Below are 26,467 nucleotides of genomic sequence, written 5' to 3' on the forward strand. Positions count from 1 at the left end.
AGAAAAAATTAAACGCACAGATGAACCGACATCGATCGATTACAACGAACGGGTGTTCGGATATTTATAGTTACTGGTGCGTGCATAAGAATTAATGCCGTCATTAATTCTTATGCACGGATACCATAATCCCTCGCCACCCGCCACGCTACACGCCAACAATTCGATCAAACGAAAAGATCACCGCTTTACGCAGAGACTTTGAGAATTTAAACATTAATACGAAAAGTTATACATGTAAAGATAATGTTAAACGGAGATGACAAGTATTAAACGGATATGACAATTATTAAACATATTAGTAATATATTTAAATGGATAATAGCAAATAGTTAAACATTATTTAAAATATACAAATAGATAACCATAACCGAGAAGAACTTTACAACGAAATGAACTTGTTTTCAAACGGAGACGTATAATGACATCATGCCTCGCCTCGACAATAAAATCAACTACATCTCATTTGAAGATGAAGTGCACTTGACCAATCCGATGGAAATCAACTTCATTTTTCATTGAGAAACCGATTTATATATTTCTGTATGATAAACTTCACCCGCACTACCACAAATGAGATTTCACCATAATAAACACACGTCGAATGGTCAAACTGATAGCATGAAGAGATTCTCACCGGGACACGTAAAACCGGCAGTAATCAAGTCTAACAACTCAACCGAGGAGAAATGAGGGAGAACAACAAGACGTGAATGCAACTCCTAGGCATTGTCTTCATCGAAACCAAGCAGAAAGCCTTCTGAAAAGTGTTGCCATCGATGTGATTTCGGCTTTCTTTTCCCACCATTTTCAAGCTAAAATGGATTTCACAACATGGACCCATTTGAAGTGAAATCGTAGAGGGTAAAAGTGAAGTTAAACACTAACGGAAGTGTCACAGGTGTGTAAAAGTAGGATGGGGTTTTTGGGAAGTTTGGAAAAATTACGAGGGGTGAAACAGTAATTTTTCCCTTAAAAATTACTTCGAATATAGTATTTTTCAATTATTTGTGTTATCATTAAAAATATAAATACAAATATATTTGCTTTTATTCAATTTTTGATTAAATAATAGTATATCTGTTGATTCGGTTTGATTTTTTATAAATCAAAACAAAAATAAATGTGCATCATTTATTTTATGGATGTTTGGTTATATGTAAATTGCTGTGATATAAGTAAAATTACATTTATATGATAACTATACTTTTTAAACTTACATCAAAACCAAATAAAAATACAAATAAAACATTTCTAATTATAACAAAACCAAACAAAGAATAATGTAAATATTTTTAACTTTCAGACCGAATTTCAATTAATATATAATTTCATTTATGGACAACCAAATAGCCCGACCGTCATATTCAAATTCTACGCACCACAGCTAGCTCAATTGAAACAAAAACATAGCATACCTTTTCTTTTGTATAAGCATAGGAAGATATCTCATTAAAGTCTTTATAATCTCAAGCCATTTTTCCTTTGGCAGTTAAACATGCTAATCTACTGATAGATGGCTGCAAATGTTCTCAAACAGTTGACATAGAAATCTCATGTGTTCATGATATCATACAATGAAAGACGATCGCAGGAATTCCTGAGCTAAGTATAAACATAAGCTCTGCGTGCACCATTGCACCAGTTGACTTCTCATATCATCATTGAAAGGAAAGAGGCAGAAGAGAGGAGAGCATCTTTTCGAGTCCACATAATTCTTCATATTGTATAAGATTTTCAGGAGAACAAATGGCTGAATCGACCTAGGTCCTCACTCCCTCGGTCGTGCAAGCCAAAGAGAGCTCAATGCACGGAGCCGCGAAAAGTAATCACTGATGGCTAGGAGTGCCCGAGCTGATTGACGGACTGTAAGTATTCGATGCATTTGCTGCAGGGTTTGCTGTCGAAGATTATCAGCCTGAAAGGGAAAAGAAATTAAACAAAATCAGCAGATTATTTAGAAGATGTAAGATTGACAATGTTTGCATTTTCAATTAGAACATAGTTCTTGATTGAAATTCAGGGAACTTTACAGACAGAATCCTTAGAAATGCAATTTATTGTCAAAAGTGTGCATTACCTGCCGAAGAAAGTTCTCGAGGGTGCCCAGCTTTCCCATGGCCATTGCCATCTGACCCATATAGTTTGCAACATTCCCTGATGACCCGGAGGGGCCCAGAGAGCCGGAAGCCAATGTTTCAGCCAAGGACTGTTGAAGCGCATCCATACCTTGTGAAAGAGCGTCTTCGGCCTGTTGGGAGGATTGCTGTAGGTTGCATATCCCCACCAACTGTTGTTCAGTAAGTGGCTCGAGTTGACTTACAAGAAGCTGCATTTTAAAGTTCAGTGAAAGAAACGAATAGAAGTAAACTATGCAAGTATTTCCTCATGAATATTAAATTGAAGTACAATGCTACATTCATCATGAATATTGAATTGAACTAGCATGTTATTGTCTTCGTAAATCCCATGATTTGGAAGGACAATTCACACAAGAGTAACTAATAGTTATCATATAGGTTATGTCAGTAAACTTGGATATGATGAATGTATAAAAGCTAGGTCACCCATGTTAACAACTTAAGTTCTTTTTATTAAATTGGGGAACAAAGAATAGGTGCTTCGCTGTAGCCTGTATAATATGATGTCAGAGCTTGGTTAATTGGTTTGTTAGTAGCATGGCTAGCTACAATTTTTGTACCTCAAAAATGCAATCTTACATATGGCTAACGATTTGGAAGCATCATCAAGAAGGAATGCAGATGACATTCATAGCTAATGACTTATCATTTTTCAAGAGTTTTATGAGGCAATGTCAAGAAACAGTACCCAAAACTTTTTGTAAATAAGACAAAGAAAATTTGAGAAGAGAAGAATTTGTACCTTGAGAAGTTCAGATGACCGAAAGCCTCCAAGCCACATAAAACACCTTTCTGCAGGAGTCTTCCACATACCAGATAACATGTAAAAGACATCCGCCTTAGCAGCAGCACCTTTAAGCTTAAAAATTTCATCGTAGTGTGCCATAACACCATCAACTGTAACTCGAAGATCAACGTCACTTGCATGAGAGTTAACCGCATTCCTCAGATCACCAATTTGCCGGCTGTGCTCTTCTAGCCACCTTGCGTACTCTACGTCAAATGTCAAAGCCCCTATAGAAACAAGGACTCATAAAATAGGTAAGCGTTATTGATAATAAATATATATAGGTCAACAAAAATGTAAAAAGTTATCAATCCAAGGTAGAATTCGGCACCAAGCTAATTTTGAGTCAACCACAATGGCTTTTCTAATGGAAATGATGTACTAATGGAAATGATGTCACGGGTTAACACCGATAGAAGTAGTGATTGCAATCATAATACAATTCCAGGCATCAAAAACATCGCCAACATCCCTAAAAAGCACTACATCTAAATTTTTGCATTCTATAAAGGTAACTTCTCACTAGATCCAAGAATCAAAAATGTCCTCCCTATTTAGTCTGATAATAATTGCCTATGGGCACATATCTATTAATCATTAAAGCAAGGTGACAGTGGATCTTTTGGCCTTGCACTATACCTCTATATTCACTTTGCTCCTTGAACCTAAAAGAGGCGAATTAGGAAGAATGCAGGAATATACATAAACAATGATGCAGAAAAAAGGCTTTTTGATCTTTCAAACAAAACGATGATTTTTTGTTTCAAAGAACAAAATGAATTTTGGGTATAGTTCAAGGACCAAAAAGTGGACTCATACCTAAAAACAACGATCGAACAGAAGACCAATTATATCTGAATAGTGAATACTAGTACCATAAAAGAAATGCATGAATCAGGCTTATTTCAAGTGGAAAACATCCAAATCAACAGATTTAGAATTAATGAAAATTACATTTGTTGAAAATATAGTACTACATCGGTTGTGTGATAGAAGTGTAATGAGCTTTTATATATAGGTATAGGGGTTGGTCACTAAAATCTTGAGACTTTTTGGTGTAAGACCCCTAAACCAATATAGAGCTCATATAGAGCCCACTAGTACCAAAAAAATATAAAAATCTAATATGATGATCGAGAAATATATTGGAGCCACTCGATGTGATACAAGTCCATGTGTGTATGACCTCCATGTGTGTAAGACCTCGAGGACACAAGTAGTGTAGCAAATCCATGTAAACAGACTCGCGTACAGAAGTGCGTGCAAGTTCGGACCGAGTTGAACTTGAAGGAGGATGTTGAAAATATAGCATCTACATCGGGTTGTGTGATAGAGTGTAATGGGTTTATATATAGGGTATAGGGGTCGAGCCACTAAGTTCTTTGATCACTTTTTGGTGTAAGGACCCCAAGCCCAATATAAAAACCCATATAGACCACTAGTACCAAAAATATAAAATCTAACAACATTAAATTATTATCAGAAAATAACCATATGTAAAAGAGTATGGACTACCATTTCCATTCATTGAATGGGCCTGATCCCCTGAATTTGAAATGAAAATACCCTGAAAGAAATTATATGTAGAGACTCATTCAAAATTAACATAGGGATCTTTTGATATTAAAACCAATGATAAAAATAGAAAAGTAGATAACAAGAAACAAAATCTAGGGTGAACCTGCTGGCGAGCTCGGTGAAGCTCCTGTTCAAGTTGAGTAAGCTTTAGCCTGCTGCTCTCCAGTTGTTGAACATATGCCTAGCAAAAGTATTACTAATATAAGTTGAATACTCAGAATGTAATCGAAACAAAGAAAAATGAAATGTCACTAAAGTATGAGGAAAACTAGTTCATTATTGCCTCAGAATTTAATGACACTGTCAAAATGCAAGTGGTCATCAAACAGGATTATTGATTAGAAATGAATAGAAATGAAGGAAAGCTCTAGTCTAAAGTGGAAAAAAGTTAAAATTTATTTTGTGGATAAATTAATTTTTTTAAGGTCAACTTAGTGGTGCATTATTTACTGAAAAAATGGAGATGTTTTTAAAAGTTCAAAGGAAAAGTTAACTGATACACTTCCCTAAAGGGAATAATCAGCACATAGGCATAGCTTTCGAGAACATGGGCCAAGGAAGTTTAAGAGCATATTTATGGTTTGAAACCAATCATTGTTCATTTTGGCTTCTCCAGTAAACGATCATCTTCAACTTGGAACCTAAACTAAGCATATTAATTCGTATAGCCCCTCTGGCTGATGTTAACTCAACAATAATGTCAGCAGTTTTGGATATCAAACAGACCGCCCTAGATAGTAAAGTTTTGACACATTAGTTGTCACATCACCTTCAGCGGCAACTAAAGGAACAAATTTATCTAATTCAAGGGCCAAAATGAACATGCTTTCACCTGAGGAGCCAAAACAATCCATTGCCACTAGTGTTTTTAACCCTATATTTATTTACTTCCCTTAAAAACTATTAAAGTCTTGTTAGTATATATACATATATTCAAAGAAGTCCTAATATATATTCATGCTAGCACTTCATAAGAACTAAATGTGGCAGTCAACTGATCATGTTTGTAAAATGTCCAGGTGTGCAACATGGTCAAAAGTTTGCTCCAAACAATAATGAGAATTGACAGTAAGCTTTTACCAAAGAAGATGACGTAAAATTGCTAAAAGATTGTACATGCCCATAGAAGTTAAAGGCAAATTACACCAGTTCAAATTAATATTTTAGTTAATATTATATCTACAAAGAACCGCAAAACAACAACAATAACAATAGTAAATAAACAAACTATAATCATTTAAAAAATGAAGCCGATATTCCTAGATGCAAAAAGAGTTGCACAGCTAATTTTAGTTTATGAGGTTCACCAACTCCGGTCAAATATTTAAGCATTTTAAAAAGTCAGTAAATACGTTGCACCAACTATTACACTTCCTCTGGTCTACACTTTCATTCACAGAACATAGAAGAGAAACAACCAAACATTTTTTTTCCAAGGGAATCATTTAGAAAATTTAAAATTATCGTGCATTACCTTTTTCCTCAATCGGCTTTTTCTAGCAGCTTCACGGTTTTGAGCTAAACGACGAAGTGTCTACAAAATTACAATATTCTCCTCAAAATAATAATAAAAATTCAACATATATTTGCAACTAATAACTGATGTAGATTATCAGAAAAAAAAAACCTTTTGGTCAGTCTTGTCTTTTGATCTACCACTAGAATCAGAAGCTCCTACAGCAGCATGTTGTCCTTGTTCATTCTGCACAAAGATAAATAACATGTAAGAAAATAAAAAATTAAAAAAAAAAAAATTAATCACAGTAACATGCATTAACAAATTTAAAGTGCTCAATGTGCACCCATAGAAAAGCAAAATGATACTTGAAAACTTAAGAGAAAAAACCATAAGAACTTTGCAACCAAATCGACTCCTTTTGCTTGAGCACTATGGTGATAACAACATAGGTACCACAATCACAAAAGAGCACTCAAAATGAAATAAATGAACAAAGGCTGATCTATAGTGCTTGCTTACAGAAATTAAACTGGTGATCAAGGCAAAATCTGAATTTAGAAATTCCAAAAACCTAAATTGTCTCCTCCATCCAAAACATCCAAGTCAAAATGATACCCACATAAATTTGATGTCCAACATTATTGTTCACATTTTCTTCAAATTGTATCATTTAGAACTATAAACTAAGATCCTTTCCACTAATAAAAATTATATCTTCCACCAATTATATTAAATTGCAAACAAAAAATAGAAATGCAAAAATAATAATAACATAAAAAGCAATTCAGGGAAATTAAAAACAAATCCCCTTTTAAACATCAATAAAATACTTCATCACATAATGTACGGACTGCCATCTAGAATGTATTGAAAAGTGACAGCCATCTAAAATACCTAACCAGACAATAATAACTATAAATGCAAGTTTCAGATAATTGATCCAACATGACTCTGAGAGATAAACAGGAAATACCATTTATGCTCTGGAACCTATCAAAATTAATCTCAGATTGGACTAAAGTTTGAATTGAAAGGGGTGCATCACTAACAAAATTTACAATTATTATTACTTCATGAATTCAAGCTTTTTGGTTAAAGTAATTGAGAGGGGCACCATGAACCAGCTGGTCCTCTAGTAATATTTATAACAAAACTTCTTTTGGTCAGCCCAAGAAGAATGCATGACATTTGTGAATTACATACCCTTTACTGCGGATACTATACATTAAGATGCAGTGTTCTTGATTATTGCAAATTCTAACCAAACATTAAAAAGTTAAGCCATTCAAACTGTCACCAAACATTTCTATATGAAAATAAGCAATTTCTAGTCTTCTTTTGATCTCTTTTATTTTTTTCTCTAATCTCCCACTCCCAATTCAATTTAAACTAACTGCAGTGGCTCCACTAATGGCGAGAGATAAGATATTTATATTATTAGGAACAAGGATAAGAAGATTTACCCCTTTGGTTCTTCCTCATCAGTATCAACGCCAGTCAAGTATCAGTCCTAGGACTAGAATCAGCCATTGTGGAATCTCCCCAGTTTTCTAAATGACCACTCAACAAAGAAACTAAATTCGGCCTTTGATCCTTCTTCTCAGGCAAAGTGAAAGATCCAACTCTAGCTGATGCAGTAATTTCAGGCAAAGTGAAAGTCTGGCATTGATGAAAGATCAATTAGAGCAAGATTTTGCTAGAGCAACAGATGGGTGTTTTCATGTATTATAACGAAACATATGAAAAGATAAGGAAATTCCTACATACCTTATTAAAACCAGTAAATTGATGAGAATCAGAATTAATGGCCAGGCTAGTTGATTTTGGATCAAGAAGAGGACCTGTGCAGAAGAGATGTAGTATATATTTATGCATGCAAGCACAAAATTCGTAAGAGAACATTGCGTAGAGAGGTACACAAAGCAGCTCAGTTAAAATAATTTCATCTGTTAGTCCAATTTCATCCATAAGTACAAAGCAGCACCTTAGCTCAAATGGTCAAGAAATGAACTGGCACTTGAGCGAGTTTCTGTTTCATGCTCAGTACCAATTTTCGCTTAAAGAAGCGATGTTGTAGAAGTAAGATGTTTTGAATGAATATTACCGATTTTAACATAGACCACAGTCAGAAATGCCATGGAGAACAGATTGAAGTAGGAGCAAAATCAACATCAGAAATTGGTTCAACAACTCAATACAGATTCCTATTTTTAATTGAGAGTAACTGTGATAAAAAGGCTATCACCATGTTGTGAGAATAGGAATTGAGTAAATAAGAAACTTTTCTCATCAATATAGTAGGAGAAAGCTCCTGGGGTACATGTTTCAACAGCTCATATAAATGTTACACAAATCTGATAATCTATGTGTGTGCCCAGTATTATGTAGATGCTTGCAATGATGTAATCTCAAATTTTGGCACAAATCAATGAGGCAATACTTATTTAAAGTATTAGAGACGAAAGATTCGTAAGGCTCTTCGATTTTTATTCTAGATAACCATGAGTCCAGTCAATGGGGCATGAAAAAACAAAGATCACATACTTATGCTGAGGTCCACAGTGTCAATACGACGTAGTCCAACAGACTGCTCAACTCCCCCATAGCCTGAAACAGGAGCAGCTTGCGTGTTGTTACCTTCTGTGCTACTATGAAAAGCAATCCGAAGCAGGCAAAGTCACATGCAAAACAAAAAAGCGACCAGAGATCTCCGTTAAAGAGGGGACGAGAAAGATGGATATCACAAACCAAGGTCACCAGTCCACAGGCAGAAAAATTGACCTTCTAAAAATATGAAGTATTAGACTTATAACTTCTTAAAGATGGGAAACTAGCCTTTTGTTTTAGATATTAAGGAACAAGGATTCTGGCACAGAATAGGAAATAAAATGAAAAAATCAGTTTTGATGCAGATCCCACAACACAGCAGCCTTTTAAAAATTGGGAATAGAGGAAGAAGGATAAAAAGGAAGCAGTCTATACTTAGAATCTCAGGAATCAAGACTTGAGGCATCTTCCAAAAGGTAAATAAAGAATGCAGTAGCTGAGATTAAGCATGAGAATAACTCCCTCAACACATAGAAACACTGAGGAAATAAAGGCAAATTAAATAAGAGAGGCTATGATATGCTGACGTAATGCATTCCAGTTGAATAAATAGAAAGGCGACAAAAGAATACCTATTTGGAAAGAGAATAAGAATTGGCGGAAACGAATAATACATCATGCTCATCACTAAATCATCATCCATAAAAAAAACCATCGATCTAATTCCAAAAAAAAAAGCAAAGATACAGAAATAGAAAGGACTGTCCATTGTTCAGTAAATCAACAAAAAACTGTGACTAAAGCAATATGAACTCAATATGTAATGAAAAAATTCATCAAGATGAACCAACAAAAACTAACACATAATACTCTCTCTTACTGAGTAAAATATAGGAAATTTAAGATCAAACACACACAGAAACATTTAAAGACGATGAAAATTACTAGGCCGGCGGAAGAAAAAAAGAAAAGAATCAAAGATGCAGAAATTAACAGAACTATTGATTGTTCAGCAGATACACTGACTATAACAGATCAACAACAAACTGAAACTAGAACAAATATCAACCCAACATCCTATGAATAAATGTATCAAGGTGAGTAAAAACAAACATTAACACCTCTCTTATTGACTGCAATCTAAGAGATTTAAGAACAAAAAGAGATTAACACAGAATGAAAATCACTAGGTCAACCAAAGAAACCAAGAAAAAACTCCTAATTTCATCACAGAAATAACAAAGAACCAGCAGTAAAGAAATCGATTCTACTTACACTGGAAGGGCCACTGAAGTTGAAGAAACAAAGCTCGGCATCACGAGATCAAACTCGTTATTGTTACCCACACCAACCCCACCTCTCCTACTCCCCATCCACCATTCCCCACCAGATATCCAAACCCCCAAAAACACCACAAGAAAACCACTCAAAGGCGGCACCTTTTCCTAATCAAACACACGAAAAAGCAACAGAAAGACTGCTTCTCAATCGAAAACAACACCTCTCCAAACCAAGCCCGTGAAAGAGATGAAACCAAACGGATTGAACAAAAAAGTAGCAGTTTTGATTCAAGAGAAGACAAAGGGAAGGCAAAAAGGAGCTAACTTTGTGTTTGCGAGCTCACAGAGGACTTCAGTGGCGGCCACCATCGTCACCACAACCTTCTTCTCCCTTTGACCATCTCCTTCCCTTCTCTATGTCTCTTGCTCTCAAATTCAACTCTGGTGTTCAACTGTGGAAAAAATTTAAGAACCTTTTTTATGGGAAAGAAATGAAAATTAGTAGCAGCCTCTGAAGTCTGAATGCGACGGTGAATATTTTAATTAGAATTCATGGAAGCGGGTGAGTGACGTTTTCCCCACTCCATCCTTCCTATTTATTTATTTATAGACTCTTAATAAAAAAAAACATTATTTATTTATTTATTTATTTATTTATTTATAGAACTTTTAAATTGACATACATAAAAATATTAAACTAAATGGCTATGCCCGGGAGGGCACACATGTGTTGAAGTAAAATGTGTTAAGGTATTAAACTATACCGTTGTGAAACTATTTTTGAGGGTATGAGTTGTGGTTGTCGGTCGATGGTTTCGAGTCTATATGCGTGACCCCGCCTACTTGCTTTCTATCGAGGGATAGTGTACATCCTCTACTTTTCTTAGCAGCCTAGCTGAGGATCTGTTCACTTGTGGGAAAGTTGAGGGAAGTGAAAACACTTTTAGTACTTCTGGTGTTTATTTGTCAGGAAATGAGAATAAAACCAGAGAATTTAAGTGTTTGGTGGAGTTCTATAAATTCAAAAAGGATTTTGGAAGTGATAGTATGTGAGTTATTTTAGATTTGCTCGCTCCCACCACTTCAATAAAAAAACACTAAAATGAGTTTAGTTTAAAATCCACTTCAGACGAAAGTGAAAGAAGTATCCGCCTGAGAAAAATAACACTTCCACCATTTCAAAACAAAGAAGCACTAGAAATGCGGGTAAATCGGACCACTTCTCCCCACTTCTCTTCACTTCAATTCAAATTCATTACTCCACCTATGATGTCTTTATATATGAGTGCTTATTACCTATTTATCAATAAAAAATATATATATATATATATATAATTTATATGCCACCTGCTTAAAAAAATAGCAAAACTACTTGCTACCTTTTTAATTTTTTTCAAATATTATTTTGTGATCTTTTTCTTTTTAATTTATTTTTTCTGATCATCCTATAATGTCAATTTAATTTGAATTTTTTTATATTTTTATAATATATTTTATTAAATTATTACATGTGTGACTAATTTTGATGCATAAATCTTGATTTTTTTTTTTATTAAAAGTAAAAAAAAGGAATTCATTTTTACTAAATATATCATGAGATTTTTCATTAAATATAGAAGGCATTCTTGTTTTATTATATATATATATTATTTATGTATTACAAAATAAACTTATATACATAAAAAAATTATATATATATATATATATAAGGTTTAATGAAAATATTAAAATCAAAAGATGTGCCAAGTAAAAATCTTTATAAAAAAAACCTTTTTTTATTTTTCAACCTGACATGAATAATATGATGACCATGAAATGTCTTGAAAATTGCAAGCTAGAGGTTTTTATTTTTCTTTTACTTACGTTAAAAAATAATGTTTATGCAATGGATGTTTGGAACATGACTTCAAATGATTTAAAATTGATGTATCAATTGTATATTTTTATATCAATAATAAATTGTGTATAATTATTATTATTATTTTTTTTTTTTTGGATCCAAAACTAAAAGATAATGTAAGGGAAAAAGAAAAAAATAGTGTTGAATTTTTGTTTGGATAATTAAATTTTAGTAATAGAAAAGAATGGAGAGTTATTTGATAAATCTTACTTGGTTAAAGAAAATAAATGATATATAATAATAAAATTTATCAATCATATTTTTATCATACAATAAGGTTTAGAAAATTAAGAATAGGGTAGTCTTTTAAAAACTTATGAAATCTTTTGAAGATTCTCTTCCTTCTCGGCGCCTCAAGTTGGTTGGCCCCCAGAGGGGGCTAGAGGATCATGGTTAATTTTTTTCTTTTTCCTTCCTTTAAATTTTAAAAAATTATCTAAATAAAAGAAGGGTTTCCCTTCACTCTCTTTAACCCTCCATTTAAGTTGATTTTTCTAGTGAACCCTTAATCCAAACACACTATAACTGTTTTATGTGGTTTCATTATTTATTTATTTATTTATTTTAAGTTTTTGCCCCAAAGATATTTTTAAAATCACGAACTCTAAACAAGTAAAATATTAAATGCCCTATGAAAAATTAAACATCTTCCACCATGTGCTTTTTTATAGAGTCATTTCGTTCGTGATCACAAATGTTTGTACTTTATAACGCTGTGATCACAAAAAAAATTTGTAACATAAAAATCATTTAACTTTTATCTGGTTGCACGTAATACCATAATGGTCTCTTTTAAGACAGTTTTCGGCCAGTGTGCTGACATGGCGCCAAAAAACCATATTAAAATAGGCCACTATAGCCTCATTTGTAACCGGAAAAAAGTTATGTAGCTTTTGTGTTATCAAAAAAAGTTTTGTGGCCACAGCGTTATAAAATACAAATATTTGTAGTCATGAGTATAATTAACCCGCTTTTTAATATATACAAACATTTGAATTAAGAACTATTTACTTCAACAGGCTAAATCTCTACCACTTGAACTAACCTCTTTGGTATAGTTCCATTATTATTATATTTGGTCTTAGTAAAAATGAAAAATAAAGCATGCGTACTGTGTATAATTAATTAAGAAATATACTTTGGCTTTTTTTTGGATATTTAGCGGTTGGACTGAATTATATAATACGATAAAAAAAATTTAATTGCAGGTCCCTAAAAGTTTCAAAATATTCCAATCAATCTTTTTGACATTTGAATTTCACAGACAATCTCTTCTTTTTCAATTTGTTTATTTTTTAGTCCTCGCACCTCACTCCATTAGTTTTTTTAAAATAATTCCAAAATTGGGCTTCAATGTTGGTGAGAAAAATCATGTCCAACTTTTAAAAAGATGTATGGATAACCATCACTTCAATTACTTTTTCCCATTTTTTCACTTAACTTTTGTCTATGGAAATGCTACATCTTAATCTGTAGGTAAAAATATTAAACATAAATAGAGCATACTAATTAGAAAACTTGTATTGTTTACGGAAACTAACAATGATAAACAAAAAAGCAAATTCACAAGCAAAACGTCACGATTCTAAGAGCCCGTTTGGTACTTTGCATGAAAACACTTTCCATGCAAAGTATTTCCCTGCATTTACTTTCCCTGCAAAGTAACAAAACGTATTTGGTATGAACCTTGAAAATTGCAATCGAAATGCATGCAAAATGAATTCCTTTGTTTGGTATGAATAACCTTCTCATGCAAAGTTATGTCTATTCTCAATTTTACCCTTCAATAATAAAGAAGTAAAATAAAACCATACCTTAAATACATGTTGTTAAAACAATACTGTCACATCTTAAATAAACAACATTCACACAACAAGTAGTTCATTGTATTGTTAAAAACCATAATCCAAAATCAAAAGTACAACAAATTGGAAACAGTTCAGTTTGCAAAGGTCCACAAAATGAAACTTGCACATACTACAAAGCAAAAAAGTAAAGGCTAAATGAGTTACTATATAACTCCATTGAGTACACTCTTCACATAAATCAACTTGGATTTGTCATCTGGAAATAAAAAGTATGATTCAATCTAGCCTTTGTCAGCCGAAATTATGCTAATCGCACGAACTGCTTCTTCTTCAGTTAAACTATTGAGTTTTATTATGCTCTCATAAAGAAGTGTTCTTTTTTCCACATTTGCATTCAAATATTGGAAATAGGTTGCCACTTTACTTATCTCTTTCTTTGTTCCATCACAAATATCATAAAATCTTTCCATATGCTTGGAGAATGTATCATCAACTTGATCCTTGGCCAAACCCTTTTTCTTTCCTTTCTTCGAAGGCACACGTCGACTCACCTTGCATTTGCAGTGGCACCTTCCTCCTTTTATAAGAACCATTCAAGGGATCATTGCATGCATTTTTAGATATAAAGGCACATTCATTCATATCTTCCAACTCAACATCTACACCAAAATAGTTATCTTGGATCGTATTGTTCATTGATTCATGAGCTTCAGAAGCTGCTTTAGCTGCAGCAAATGTTGAATTCTCTCTTTCTATAGCTTCAACTGATTCACCTGCAAATTCTGCTCCATCTCCAGTCGCTAGCTCATCAAAATAAAGAAATGCCTTGTTTCTAAGACCCGAGGCATCTTTATGACTCTACATATATAAGTTGTTATTAGTAACATTGTACATAAAAACATAATTTTATAAAATAATTAGCATAGGCCTATTTCATATTACCTTAAGCCATGAAAACCACACATCATCATCACAAGTAACACATTGATTAGCTTCATCCCATCCAAACCCAGATTGACCCCGCATCTCTTTAAGTTCTCTAAATTGTGCTTTAAGTGTCCTCATCCTAGATTTAATATGAGGATCACCCATAATTTTGCAGTTAGGTGTCTTTTCAGCCATCCATTTTTGTAGTTGAGTCAAATACCCTGTCTTGAAGCCATTACCTGATCTCCAACCTTGGTTCACAAGCTCTAAGCAACATTCAACCAAAACTTTATCCTCAGCTGGAGTCCATTGATGGTTGTTCCTCTTGTTGGTCCTTGCACCTATTGGATTTGTTAACTTCTCCATCTGACATCAAAGTTAAAAGTAAATATTGGTTTTGCCAAGGCTAGGAAGTAGAGGATATCATATTATAAATAATTTAATAGATACATATCCAAAATGAGAGTATATTAGTATAACAAGGGAAAGTTTAATTGTCATAAGAGAGTTTGTTTTTCCATTATAAAAAATAACATAAATTGTTCAAAAAGACATTAAACATGGGCTAATAATTGCCATTGAAAAGTGAAAACCAAAAACAAAAAAAATTAATCTCCAGTTGCTTGATTCCTAGAAGCTTGTCATTCATTCCACATTTCTTGAGCCAAGTTGTCTCTAAAAGTTGTCCATGCATTGGAGGTCTCAATGTACTGGATACTTTGTGCATCAGACATAGGGTCAGAATCCACATGACTCATCCAATTCTACCAACAGTGGATCAAGAGCCATCTCCCTCCTAATATGACTGTGTAGTAATGCACATGCACCTATAATTCGGCAATGTGTTTTAACGAGATACCAATACCTATCCCTAAGTATTCCCCATCTCATTTTCAAAAGTCCAAAACATCTTTCAATGACATTGCGCGCACTTGAGTGTTTGTAATTAAATAATTCTTCTTGTGATCGAGGGAGATTGTTTTGTCTCCACTCATTTAAATGGTAACGCTGACCTCTATATGGAACTAAGAATCCTTCTCCATTTGTATAACCAGCATCACAGAGATAGTAAAAACCTGAAAACAAAAAGTCCTTTTAAGTTTTTTTAATTAGATTGATAAATATTATACTAAGGCTTTACTAATTTAAGAACATTTGATATTATTACCTTGATGAACTTTTAATCCATTTTGGCCTAGAAATTGCATTTCTCAATACCCTATAATCTGCTGCAGAGCCTTCCCAACCAGGCAATATGTATATAAATTGCAAATCTTGTGAACACACACCAAGAACATTAGTGGCAATTTCTCCTTTTTCTTGTCCTGTATCTAGGTTTTTCCACTTCCGGGACATTGACTTTAATGTATGTCCCATCTAAGGCACCTAAACAATTCTGAAGTTTAACATAAAACACATTAATTAGTATATCAACTAGTTCAAATAAATAAATGTTAAATTAAAGACATTTATATAAATTTCTTTTACCTTAAACCATTTTCATTGAAAATCTGTAGAATTCGGGAGGTACAGGGATCCGCTTCTTAAATAGTTATTCATGTAACCTCAACACAGAGAGTAAGACAAAGACCAAACTGTCTCTCCACTCCTTACAAATTCTCTTTTCACAATTCTATTCTTAGCATGATGAGAAATGATGTAGAGAAACAAGGCAACCATTTCTTCAATGTTCATATTTTTTGTTGGGGCAAGCCTACCAATGCTTTCAAGCATATCACATAATTTGTAAAAGGCTGCTCTATTCATCCTAATGTTCTTCATACATGTCAAATCTGAATCAAACACCATTTTTCTAAAATTTACTTGCCTAATGAGATGCCTCTCATAAGTATAACTTATCCTTCTCTATCGCTTTCTATTTTTCAATCTTAAGCGGTAGAATTCCAACATTGAAGCAATGACAAAAAGTAGGTTATTGAGATGGAGAGCAACAGTATAAGAAGCCAAGAGTGTTGCATGTTCTTCTTTTAAAAATTCATCCATTTCAGCAACTATAATAAGATTTATACCTATAAAAATGTATGACATAATCAAAGCCGTTAAAAAGATTGATGAATTCAAAGCGTACAACATAACCTCAAATAAACAAAAAAATAAAATAAAAGCATATAAAATGTCATGTTTTAATGAAATCAAATATTGTCATGTTGATATATAGAGGGTTCAAGAAATAGACTGTGCTTACTAGAAGCACACTAGTTAATCATGTAATTATGTGGTTATAAAATATGTTTGCATCTTTATTAATACTTGTTTTCTCATGTCTATTATGTATATAGTCATTTAAATACTACTTCATATTGCACCCTTTAATTTACTAAGTTTTAATATTAATTGAATTTTTCATGTATTATTGTGTGAGAGAATCTATTACCGTAGTATTAGATGTTGTATTTATTTTGCACTTCAATTTTCTTCTTACTTTCTTGAGTTAGGTAATCTAAATATATATATATTTGGCTAATTCTATAGCAAGATTATACATAACTTCTATTTACAATGATTTAACAGCATAAAAGAAAATATGAGAAACACAAGAAACCTAATGAACATCAATTGTTTTAATTTTCACATCAACAAAAATAACATGATAATAGTATAAACAATCAAGAAATTGTGGACCTAATGAACCTAATGAATATCAATTATTTTAATTTTAACTATGTTTTAATTTTTCACATTAATCAATGGTTTATATATAAATAAATTAAGAAAGTTGCTTATATACCCGACAAAAGTAGATATTTAATTCATGTTTTTTTATTATGAGAAATATGATTACCCGAACTTGATCCAAGAAGCACGCTTCCTATATGAATTCTGGCAACCTTTTTGGGGATAGATCTCACCTAAAGAAAAGGTTTTTAAATAAAAATCCATTATCAAGTTAAACAACATCAAAGGCAATATGAAAATATTCTTAAAAAAATTACAAAGAATTAGATGACTTACTGTCACACCCACCCCTTCTACCGAGGTAAATGTGGCACCCATCAGTTAAAAATTCCTTTTTAACTGGAAACCTGACACCTCTCAGAAACCAAATCGAGTTACAAATTACAATTTATAACTTTACACCAACTCGCAGGATTCAAATACATAAATACAACAAATATAATAACTCAAATTTGTGGGTACAACCGCTACAAGATCACGATACCAACAAATATAAAGAAAAGTATGGGACCCACTCGCAGCCTTGGACTTAACCCCTCGACTAGCTCTAAACTTGAACAGGCAATCTAGGGTCTTGCTCCTGCAGCTATACAGACATTCAAAGTTTGGTCGGTAGTGGCTTAATAATTTCAAATATTCAAATACAAAGATATATAAAAATATATAAATACCAACCTCTCAAATAATTTTTCCAACTTTTCCAAAATACCGTAATTCTAGCAAAAATACATTTTTAAAGAACTTTTTGAAACATAAATTCATCACAAATCAATATCAAATCAATTTTCTAAGAAAATCCAAATTGTTGTGAGAGACTCGCCTCCTAAGAGCTGTACAAATGGGCTTCGCCCTCATCACAAAAACATAAATTCATCACAAATCAATATCAAATCAATTTTCTAAGAAAATCCAAATTGTTGTGAGAGATCGCCTCCTAAGAGCGACAATGGGCTTCCCCTCATCACAAAACATAAATTCATCACAAATCAATATCAAATCAATTTTCTAAGAAAATCCAAATTGTCTGTGAGAGACTCGCCTCCCTAAGAGCGACAATGGGCTTCGCCCTCATCACAACCCAAAATAACAAGTAATATAAAAATCCATTCTCAATTCCATGACACTGAAAACTCTCCCCCACTTAGCCGCCGTCGACTAGGTCTGGGAGCCGCCAGGTCTTCGCAGCCCTCGACGCTGGCCCATCGGTCCCATGTGGTGACTCTAGGATCCCGATGTATAATCCAATCAGGGCTCTACGCTCCCACCTGATCTGGACAAATCAACACTCGAGTCCACCACGCCACCTCTAAAGGTCGGCCCGTGGGGGACCCACTCTCGCAGTAGTCGGGCCTTAGCCCGTCACCATCCAAACCAACATGTAAATACAGAGAATAAAAGCAATCAGTATAAATCACATCATAGGATCCTTATCCGGGACAAGCATTCACATCACGAAAATAAACATCATTTCCACAAAGCCCAATGTCAAAAGTATAACAATGCATAAAACCAAGTAAAATCCAGATCCACTGATACCATTCCTATTCCGAGAATGAAAACCAATTCCACAAATATTGTCAGGTAAAACATTTTTAAAACGCTCACATGATTTCACAAATCATTCCAAATCAAAAGCATATATAACCATCAAAAATAAATACATGAATTGAATAATTAAATCACATATACATGTATTTTTCACTATTCACAAACACGTATAATTATACTGAAACCCGATGTATCAATACGATTGTCGGGAACATCAACGCAAGTAAATATACATATATTTTAACCTTATACTCAAAATTAAACATGATAAAATGAAATACTTAAATAATTATTTCCAAAATACTAGTTATTAAACAATTATTTCAAAAATAATAATAATAATTAATATTAAAAAAATAATAGCCACTACCAACTCACTCGGTGTCCTTGGGTTCCTTCCTAGATCCTGGAACTCCCTCTCAAGACCGAACAACACCTACATGAATAATATAATAAAAATAAATAAATATATTTAAACTCAAAAAGAAAAATACAAGAAACAATAATAGACTTCTATTGGGCCCACTCACTCCAATCGGTTAAAACCCGACCATGCATAGTCCAATTGCCTTTCGAGTTGTATTTAAACAAACTCGATCAAAGCTAAACACTCTGAATCAATCTGAACCAACCTTAATTGCAGACCGAACCAAACTTAATTTCACCGAACCAGCTTGAACCAACTCAATTCTTATTCAAAAATCCATTGAACCAACTTGGTTCAGTCCAAAAACCCTTAACCCAAAAATCAACTCGAACCAAACCCAACTCATCTCAACTTGATTTGATCATGCCCTCAACTCAACCAAATCAACTCAACTCAACCAAATCAATTCAACTCAATCAATTCAATCCAACTTGGTTTGATCTAATCAAATCAATTGGACTAACTCAACCCATTTCAATCTAACCATTATCATTAACCTCCTAATCATCATAATTATCAACTTAATTAATCAAACCAAACCCTAATCTCGGTGCTACATGAATACTACACAGAATCCGTAAGAACTCACCTCCATTTCAAGCAAATTCCAACTCAAATACAAGTGTTTTTTCCAACCAAAAATTGAAGCAACAACTCTTATTAACAATAACTCATCATTTTTTTCATCATAAATCCTTCTTCTTTCTCAAGAAAAAAATTACATTTCTCAATCCAAAATACACACACATACATTCAAGTATACCAACAAATAAATCATCAAAAATACTTTACCAAATAATACTTCATCCATTCTTCTCTCCAAATACCAAACTTTTATCTCTTCCAATTTCTCTCCAAATCTCTCACTCTTTTCTCTAACTCTCGGGCTATCAGTAGCAAAAAATGGTGGAGAAGAAGATGAACAATCATCAAAAAGTCTAGATTTTTTTCTCAATTAACTCTTCAGCCGAAATTCACTTTTTAGTCCCTCAAAACTTAACTTCTTACAAACCAGTCCCTGAAAAACTCACAAATGGTCCCTGGATTATAAAAATAATATTCTCAAAAGGTCCTTTCAAATTATCCAATGGTCCTTGATTATAACACAATATTTCCAAATGATCCCTTCAACTTACCTTTCAGTCCTTAGTTTTCACAAGCATTTCATATCAATCCTTTTTCTATTACTCTTTAACCCAAAAATCTTTTTAAAAACTTTTTACACTTAAGTCCTTATTCCCGTCCACTTGGGGTTTCTCAACAAGATTACTACGTAGAAAATTCTACTCGCAAACCCGTAGTAATACCCTCGAATATATTTTTTCAACGATTATCCATGTGTTCGAGTATTACACTTACTCGAGATCGGGCTTTGCTGCTAGGGTTTTTGAAGAGGAAGACGGTGGAGAAGTTCTTCACTTTAGGGTTCTTTAAAAGAAGACAGGATAAAAGAGAAGAATTTTAATGTTAGAAAAGGGTGAAATTGGAATTTTACTTGTCTCCCACTTTCCCACCCACGATGTAATCCGTTTCACACCTCCTCCCCCTGCGAAACCTGGTCAGAGGGAAACTAATTACAATTTGACCATTACTTTACATTGTTTTTTTCAACTAAACATATGATACATTTTCACAACATCAACTTTCCAGGGAAAGTTGTTACTTTCCCTCATACCAAACGGCCCCTAAATGGAAAATTAACCTATGATCACCATTTATTTCTCGGAATTCACAACTACCCAAAATTGCTTCCTAATGTCTAACAATGAGACAATGATCAAAACACTCCAAACTTCACTCCCTTTATTGACAGAATGATCAAAAAAGAAACACATAAAAAAAAGGGACTTGGTGTAAATATTGAAACTTGCAAAGTTTTATTTTGTGGATTACCAAATTTGAGGAGACTTTTTTGTTCAATAAATAAAACATACTTTATTTTTTTTTTCTTCTTTTATTCTTTTAATATGATTTGTTAACCATGAGATTCATTGTTAATTCAAAGCATGTGTTTCCATGAGTTTTTTAATTTATCAAATCCCAAAACACCTCTAAATTTAAAATATTATTTTTAAAACTAAATTAAATTTAAATTATAAGCCAAAGCACTTGATTTAAATAATTAGATGTACTAACATAAGTTTTTTGTGTGGTGTGTGTAATGGTGAAGGTTGAAATCCTGGTTGGAGAAATTATGTGCGTCACCCCTTGATAGGCGCATTCGAGTCATTAATTCACGCACGACAGAAATACTAAGATGTGGCTATTGTCTTTGTAAAAAAAAAAACTTTAATTATAAAATTATCACCATCTTAACCCCCTGCACCAATGAGCATTAACAGAAGGCATCACACTTGAATCTGGTGCGTGGCACCTCTTGTAGGTGTTATGGGTATTTTTGGTGTTTTATTAATAAATTAAAAGCACATACATAATATAGTAAAATATTTTAAAAAATAATGATTAAAAAGTAAACGGAAAAGCCAAAATTACTGCATGATTGTAATTGATATATCCAGAAGTTTTTAGTTTTCCTAAAAGACAAAAACTAATATTTATGAAAAAGAGAAAGGGTGTTGGGAAAGCAACAGTATTTTTTGACTTGTTGAGTGGTGTTTGGTAGTAAGAGGGGAATAATTCTGGTGATTTCCGATATATATAATTAAAATTTCCAATTTATATGGAAGCTAATTAAATTTAAAAATAAATAAAATCTAGAAGTCAATTCACCAAAAGTTTTTTCTTACATTTTTTTGTCATTAAATTTTTTCATTAGTTTTGTTGTTGAAATGCCATATATATAGAAATTCCTAATTAAATACATGTATGAAATAATCGTATTAAAATTATAAAAATTGTTATTTTATCCCTATTTTATTTTCATTTGTTTGGTTGGGCCAAAAATGGGATGAGCAATGGACAACCATCTTATGATTAAAATTTAATTATTTAAATAAATATTTTTAAAAAAATTTAGTATCCACATTCTTATTCCTTCAGTAAACATTTTTGTTGTTACCTCAATGAGTTATATATGCCCTCTCCTTTGCTGTACCAAATGTGATATAGATGTCCAAGTTAGTGGTAGATGAAATATAACGGTAGAATTAATGAAAATTTTATATTCCACCAAATTAGGTAGATTAAACTTTAATTAAAATATTATATAAATATGAAATTATATATATATATATATATATTTTATAAACATATGAGTGTTTCTGATAGCCGAATTAGAGAGATTGGAACTTTAAAATAATAATAACTAGTATGGATGCCCGTGCTTGTGCTATAGGCTTCATCTAATAATACAAATCATTTTTTAAAAAAATCACTTAACAAAAAATATATATAAAGCACAAATACCAATATTATTAGATTAATTAAATAAAACAAATATAAATAATAATAATCATCATCATATATATAAATGAAAAACAATGAAAATAAAATAAAAATAAAAACACAATATATCTAAAAAAGAATATTAAAATATACAAATAACAAAATCATGTTTATGTATATATATATACTAATGAAAAATAATAAAAACAATTAAAACAAAATTAAAAAACAAAAAGATAAAGTATATAATATAATGTTATATATATATATATATATATATTAATATCATATAAATATATATATTGAGAGAGGATGATAGGTTGGTGTGGGATCCACTCAATTAAATGAGAGTGTAAGGGCTATTGAGTAATTTTATTTGGTTTGTTTAACCAATTTTGTAAGTCCAAATGTCAATTGGAGAGGCTAGGATGTACTATTAGTTAAGATTAATATATAGTTATATAATAATAATAATAATAATAATAATAATAATAATAATAATTAGGTTTTAATCCATATAGATGAATAAGCACCCCGAACTAAAAAAAATCTTTGACAAAAATTTTTCAATATGTGTGTGTGTGTGTGTGTGTGTGTGAGGCTGCTTTTTCCGGGGACATCATAAATTTTTTTTCCGGTCGTTGGATCTAAAACCTCTCCCCCATTCTCTTTCCATCTTCACTAACTCTTTGTTTTTTAGTTTTTGTTATTTAAGGACTTTTACGAATTCCCGCATATGACTTATTCTATAAATACTTGTTTTTTTTTTGTTCTTTTTAGTTGTCAACTTTAACTAATTCACACCGATTAAAAAAAATTGGTTAAAAGTAGTTGGTTACTTATATTTTATAAAAAAAATCCATTACTTTCCAAAATTATCCTTATTCAAAACTCCACTAAGTGGAGTATATGATTCAATGTTTAGTTGAATATAGAGATGGCATTTGTAGCCTTCACGCGACGGGATACCTGCATCTGACGCGAGTACGGACTGCAGGGTATTACCCGTTAGTTTTTTTGAGTCGGGTCGGGTGAAGGGTATGCCCCTACCCTACCATACCCTGCATTCTTACCCTTACCGTTGAAGAGTGACTGGGTAAAACCCGCACTCTGCATCCTTACCCCCTCTCATATATATATATATATATATAATTTTTTTATAAAACTAAACATTTACTCACAATTTACTCAATATCTATTTTCATAGTGATTAATTTGAAAAATAATACTTCAAATTTTCTCTTAATATATTATTTTTAAATTTTATTTAATTTCTATATTTATATTTGATAATATTATCAAAATTGAATTTTAGATATATATATTAAGAATCATAATTAAATTAAAAAAATAAAACAAATATAAAAATTATACAACATCCTGAAAAATAAGATACTAATAAAAAATCAATTGGATATAACTTATGAGAATTACTTATAATGTTTTTTATATTCAAAATATTACTAGATATTTATAAAATTTGAAGCTATATAAAATATAAATAGTAGATATATGAAAAAATTTTAAACAAAAACCAAGATGGTTAAACATGAACAAAACAAATATATATATATATATATATATATATATATTATTATTATTATTTATGTGATTATATAATTTAAGATAAACAAATATATATCAACTTATAATTTTGAATTTATGGACATGTGTTTAAAGATTGTAATATAATGTATAATTAATTTATTTTTATTATTATTTAAATTTAATTTGATAATTTGAACAACGGGTAAGCGGGTACCCTGCGGGTAATGGTAAGGGTATGATTTTTTTTACCCTGAAGGGTACGGGTAAAGGTACGGGTATGGGGTAGGGGTTACGGGTACGGGTAAAGATTTTGGTATACTCTACCCATACCCTACGGTCCCTACCCGTTGTCATCCCTAGTTGAATATGATTTATTGAAAATTGTACAAGTACATTAAATTAAAAGGTAAATTTTAAAAAAAAAATTAATATTGCACAAAATTTCTATGTGACAGGTAAAAAGAAAAAAAAAACTCCAAAACGTAACAAGTAAAAAGGAATGGAAAGAGTATATATATATACATGTCCATCTCCAATAAACACAATATTTTGACTTATTTAATGGTAATTAATAAGCAGATTGACTTGAATAATAGTTGAAATTTATTATAAATTAATAATCTCAGCAATACTTAATAATCATGTTATATTAGAAGAGTTATTTTGGCTTTGACCTTATTCCTGCTTGTCTTATTTGGCAATTCATTATTCCATGCTAGAGTTTGTAGAATTTATTTATAACTACTATCAAAAGACTCCCATTTCACTAAAAAAAAATTTTGCTTTCACTAAAAAAAAAAATTTGCTTGAATTCAACTAAATTTCTAATACAATGAATCCAATTATCACGTAAAATTTTGGAAGCAAACTATTTTAAATTTTTAATGGATAAACAGCTCATACCTAGATGATTCTACAATGATAAAAAGCCAAAATCAAGATATTAAATCTTCCCGTTAATGCAAAATCTTAGCAAAAATTAGCATGTTATATTTAGAGTAACTTTTGTTAGAGTTTGGCTCTATAGTTGATACTATTTGACACTAAGTCAAGATAACGTGGCAAATTTAGTGATATGGCAAGATGACTTGGCAAAAAAATGATGATGTGGCTTGAAGACTAGAAAACTATGTTTAGTGCAATATTTGGAGGATCTTTCAAAAAAATATATAGAACTATCTTTGGTAAGAGTTTATATTTGGAGGATCTCTCTCAATGAACCAAGTGGAGAAAATCTATTGAAGTTATCTTTGGTAAGAGTATCAACCTTGGAAGATCTCTCTTGAGGAGTAAGCAAAAGGCATGTTGAGAATATCTTTACAACTATCATTGGAAAGTCTATCTTTGGAAAGAGCATCAAGGTGAAAGGATCTCTCTTGAAGAGCAAGTTTATCATAGATATGATTTAATCTATTTTTGGTAAGATCTAAAATGATAAAATCTATTTTTGGTAAACTCTTTTCTTGAAGACCATGTGAAGGATATTCTAAAGAGAGGAATAATCTATTGTTGGCACGTATAAATATCATCTCTTGGAGACTAAGAATTAATTGCATGGAGCTTAGTTTGGTGTTAAGCAATTTGAAGACAAAAACTAAGAAAGGAAGGGGTAAACCAACATGATTTTCAAGATCATAATTAGCAATGCAATTTGAAGAAAAAAATCCAAAGCTAATTATGGGAGGAGTTATTTTGAAGACACAAGCTATTTAAGGGCACAAACTTTCTTTGGCAAGTGCATAAATATGGAAAAAGATTGATGGCCCGAGCTTGGATGAATGAAGATCATGCTTGGAAGATATTGAGGAGTTAAACTTGGATGAGAGGAGATCAGGTTTAGTAACAAAATATTGAAGACCAAACTTGGATGAATGAAGATCAAGTTTGAAGATTGTGAAAACCAAACTTGGATGAATAAAGATCAAGTTTGGGAAGAAGATTATGGAGATATTTGAAGACCATCTTTGGTGAGATGGATTCGCGTCTTGGTGGGTATGACCCTCAGGAGAGGGACTTGCTAATATGACGTGAGGAAAATGGCTAATTGCTGGTAGAAAGAACTCTGGAGGAATTGACTGCATCAACGCAAACTAGGGCAACCCGGAGGGTTGGAGGTGTCGCAAGTTGTGTTACAACGGGAATTGGAACTCAGTTTGGATCAGTAGGCGGCCCACATTGCAAGCTCGGTGGCAACTGGAGTTGCAATGTTTAACTTTGGAAGATGTCCAAATTAGGAAGCCACGGAGATTCTAAAAGAGGAAGCTATTTTGGGGCGTAAAGACGTCTATATAAGATACCATATTTTGAGATTTAGGATGAGCCACGAGTGAGAGACTCTTGTGTATGGGTTGAGGAGAATAGGCATCAGGCAATCTAGAAAGGATTATTTTTTGTTGTGAGAAAGAGTGTGTGTTGTAACTCTTCTTTCTTTTCCTTTTTTAGTGGATTATTTTCTCTTGGCTTGGCTCCCCAGAC

At 32.3% G+C, this 26,467-nt stretch overlaps 1 protein-coding gene across 1 annotated transcript; it reads right to left on the bottom strand.

The window, feature by feature from the left end:
- Positions 1 to 1,396: 1,396 nt before the first annotated feature.
- Positions 1,397 to 10,350, bottom strand: LOC120268544 (transcription factor TGA2.2-like). The gene is made up of 11 exons (XM_039275894.1): positions 9,788 to 10,350; positions 8,510 to 8,613; positions 7,733 to 7,806; positions 7,466 to 7,624; positions 6,134 to 6,208; positions 5,981 to 6,040; positions 4,610 to 4,687; positions 4,444 to 4,495; positions 2,884 to 3,155; positions 2,081 to 2,329; positions 1,397 to 1,918 (listed from the first exon to the last, which is right to left on the bottom strand). The coding sequence occupies exons 1-11, from the start codon at positions 9,883 to 9,885 to the stop codon at positions 1,772 to 1,774; spliced, it is 1,368 nt and encodes a 455-aa protein (XP_039131828.1). The 5' UTR covers positions 9,886 to 10,350; the 3' UTR covers positions 1,397 to 1,771.
- Positions 10,351 to 26,467: the final 16,117 nt, after the last annotated feature.

The sequence above is a fragment of the Dioscorea cayenensis genome, chromosome 9 (genome assembly GCF_009730915.1).
Source record: "Dioscorea cayenensis subsp. rotundata cultivar TDr96_F1 chromosome 9, TDr96_F1_v2_PseudoChromosome.rev07_lg8_w22 25.fasta, whole genome shotgun sequence".
In the NCBI taxonomy this organism is placed as follows: domain Eukaryota; kingdom Viridiplantae; phylum Streptophyta; class Magnoliopsida; order Dioscoreales; family Dioscoreaceae; genus Dioscorea; species Dioscorea cayenensis.

Excerpts from the sequence above, each read along its gene's own strand:
- LOC120268544 (XM_039275894.1), bottom strand. The coding sequence starts at position 9,885 with ATGGGGAGTAGGAGAGGTGGGGTTGGTGTGGGTAACAATAACGAGTTT. Across the intron at positions 7,807-8,509 it reads CACTGTGGACCTCAGCATAA|GTCCTCTTCTTGATCCAAAA; the intron begins GTATGTGATCTT and ends TCTTCTGCACAG. Across the intron at positions 7,625-7,732 it reads AATTTACTGGTTTTAATAAG|ACTTTCACTTTGCCTGAAAT; the intron begins GTATGTAGGAAT and ends CATCAATGCCAG.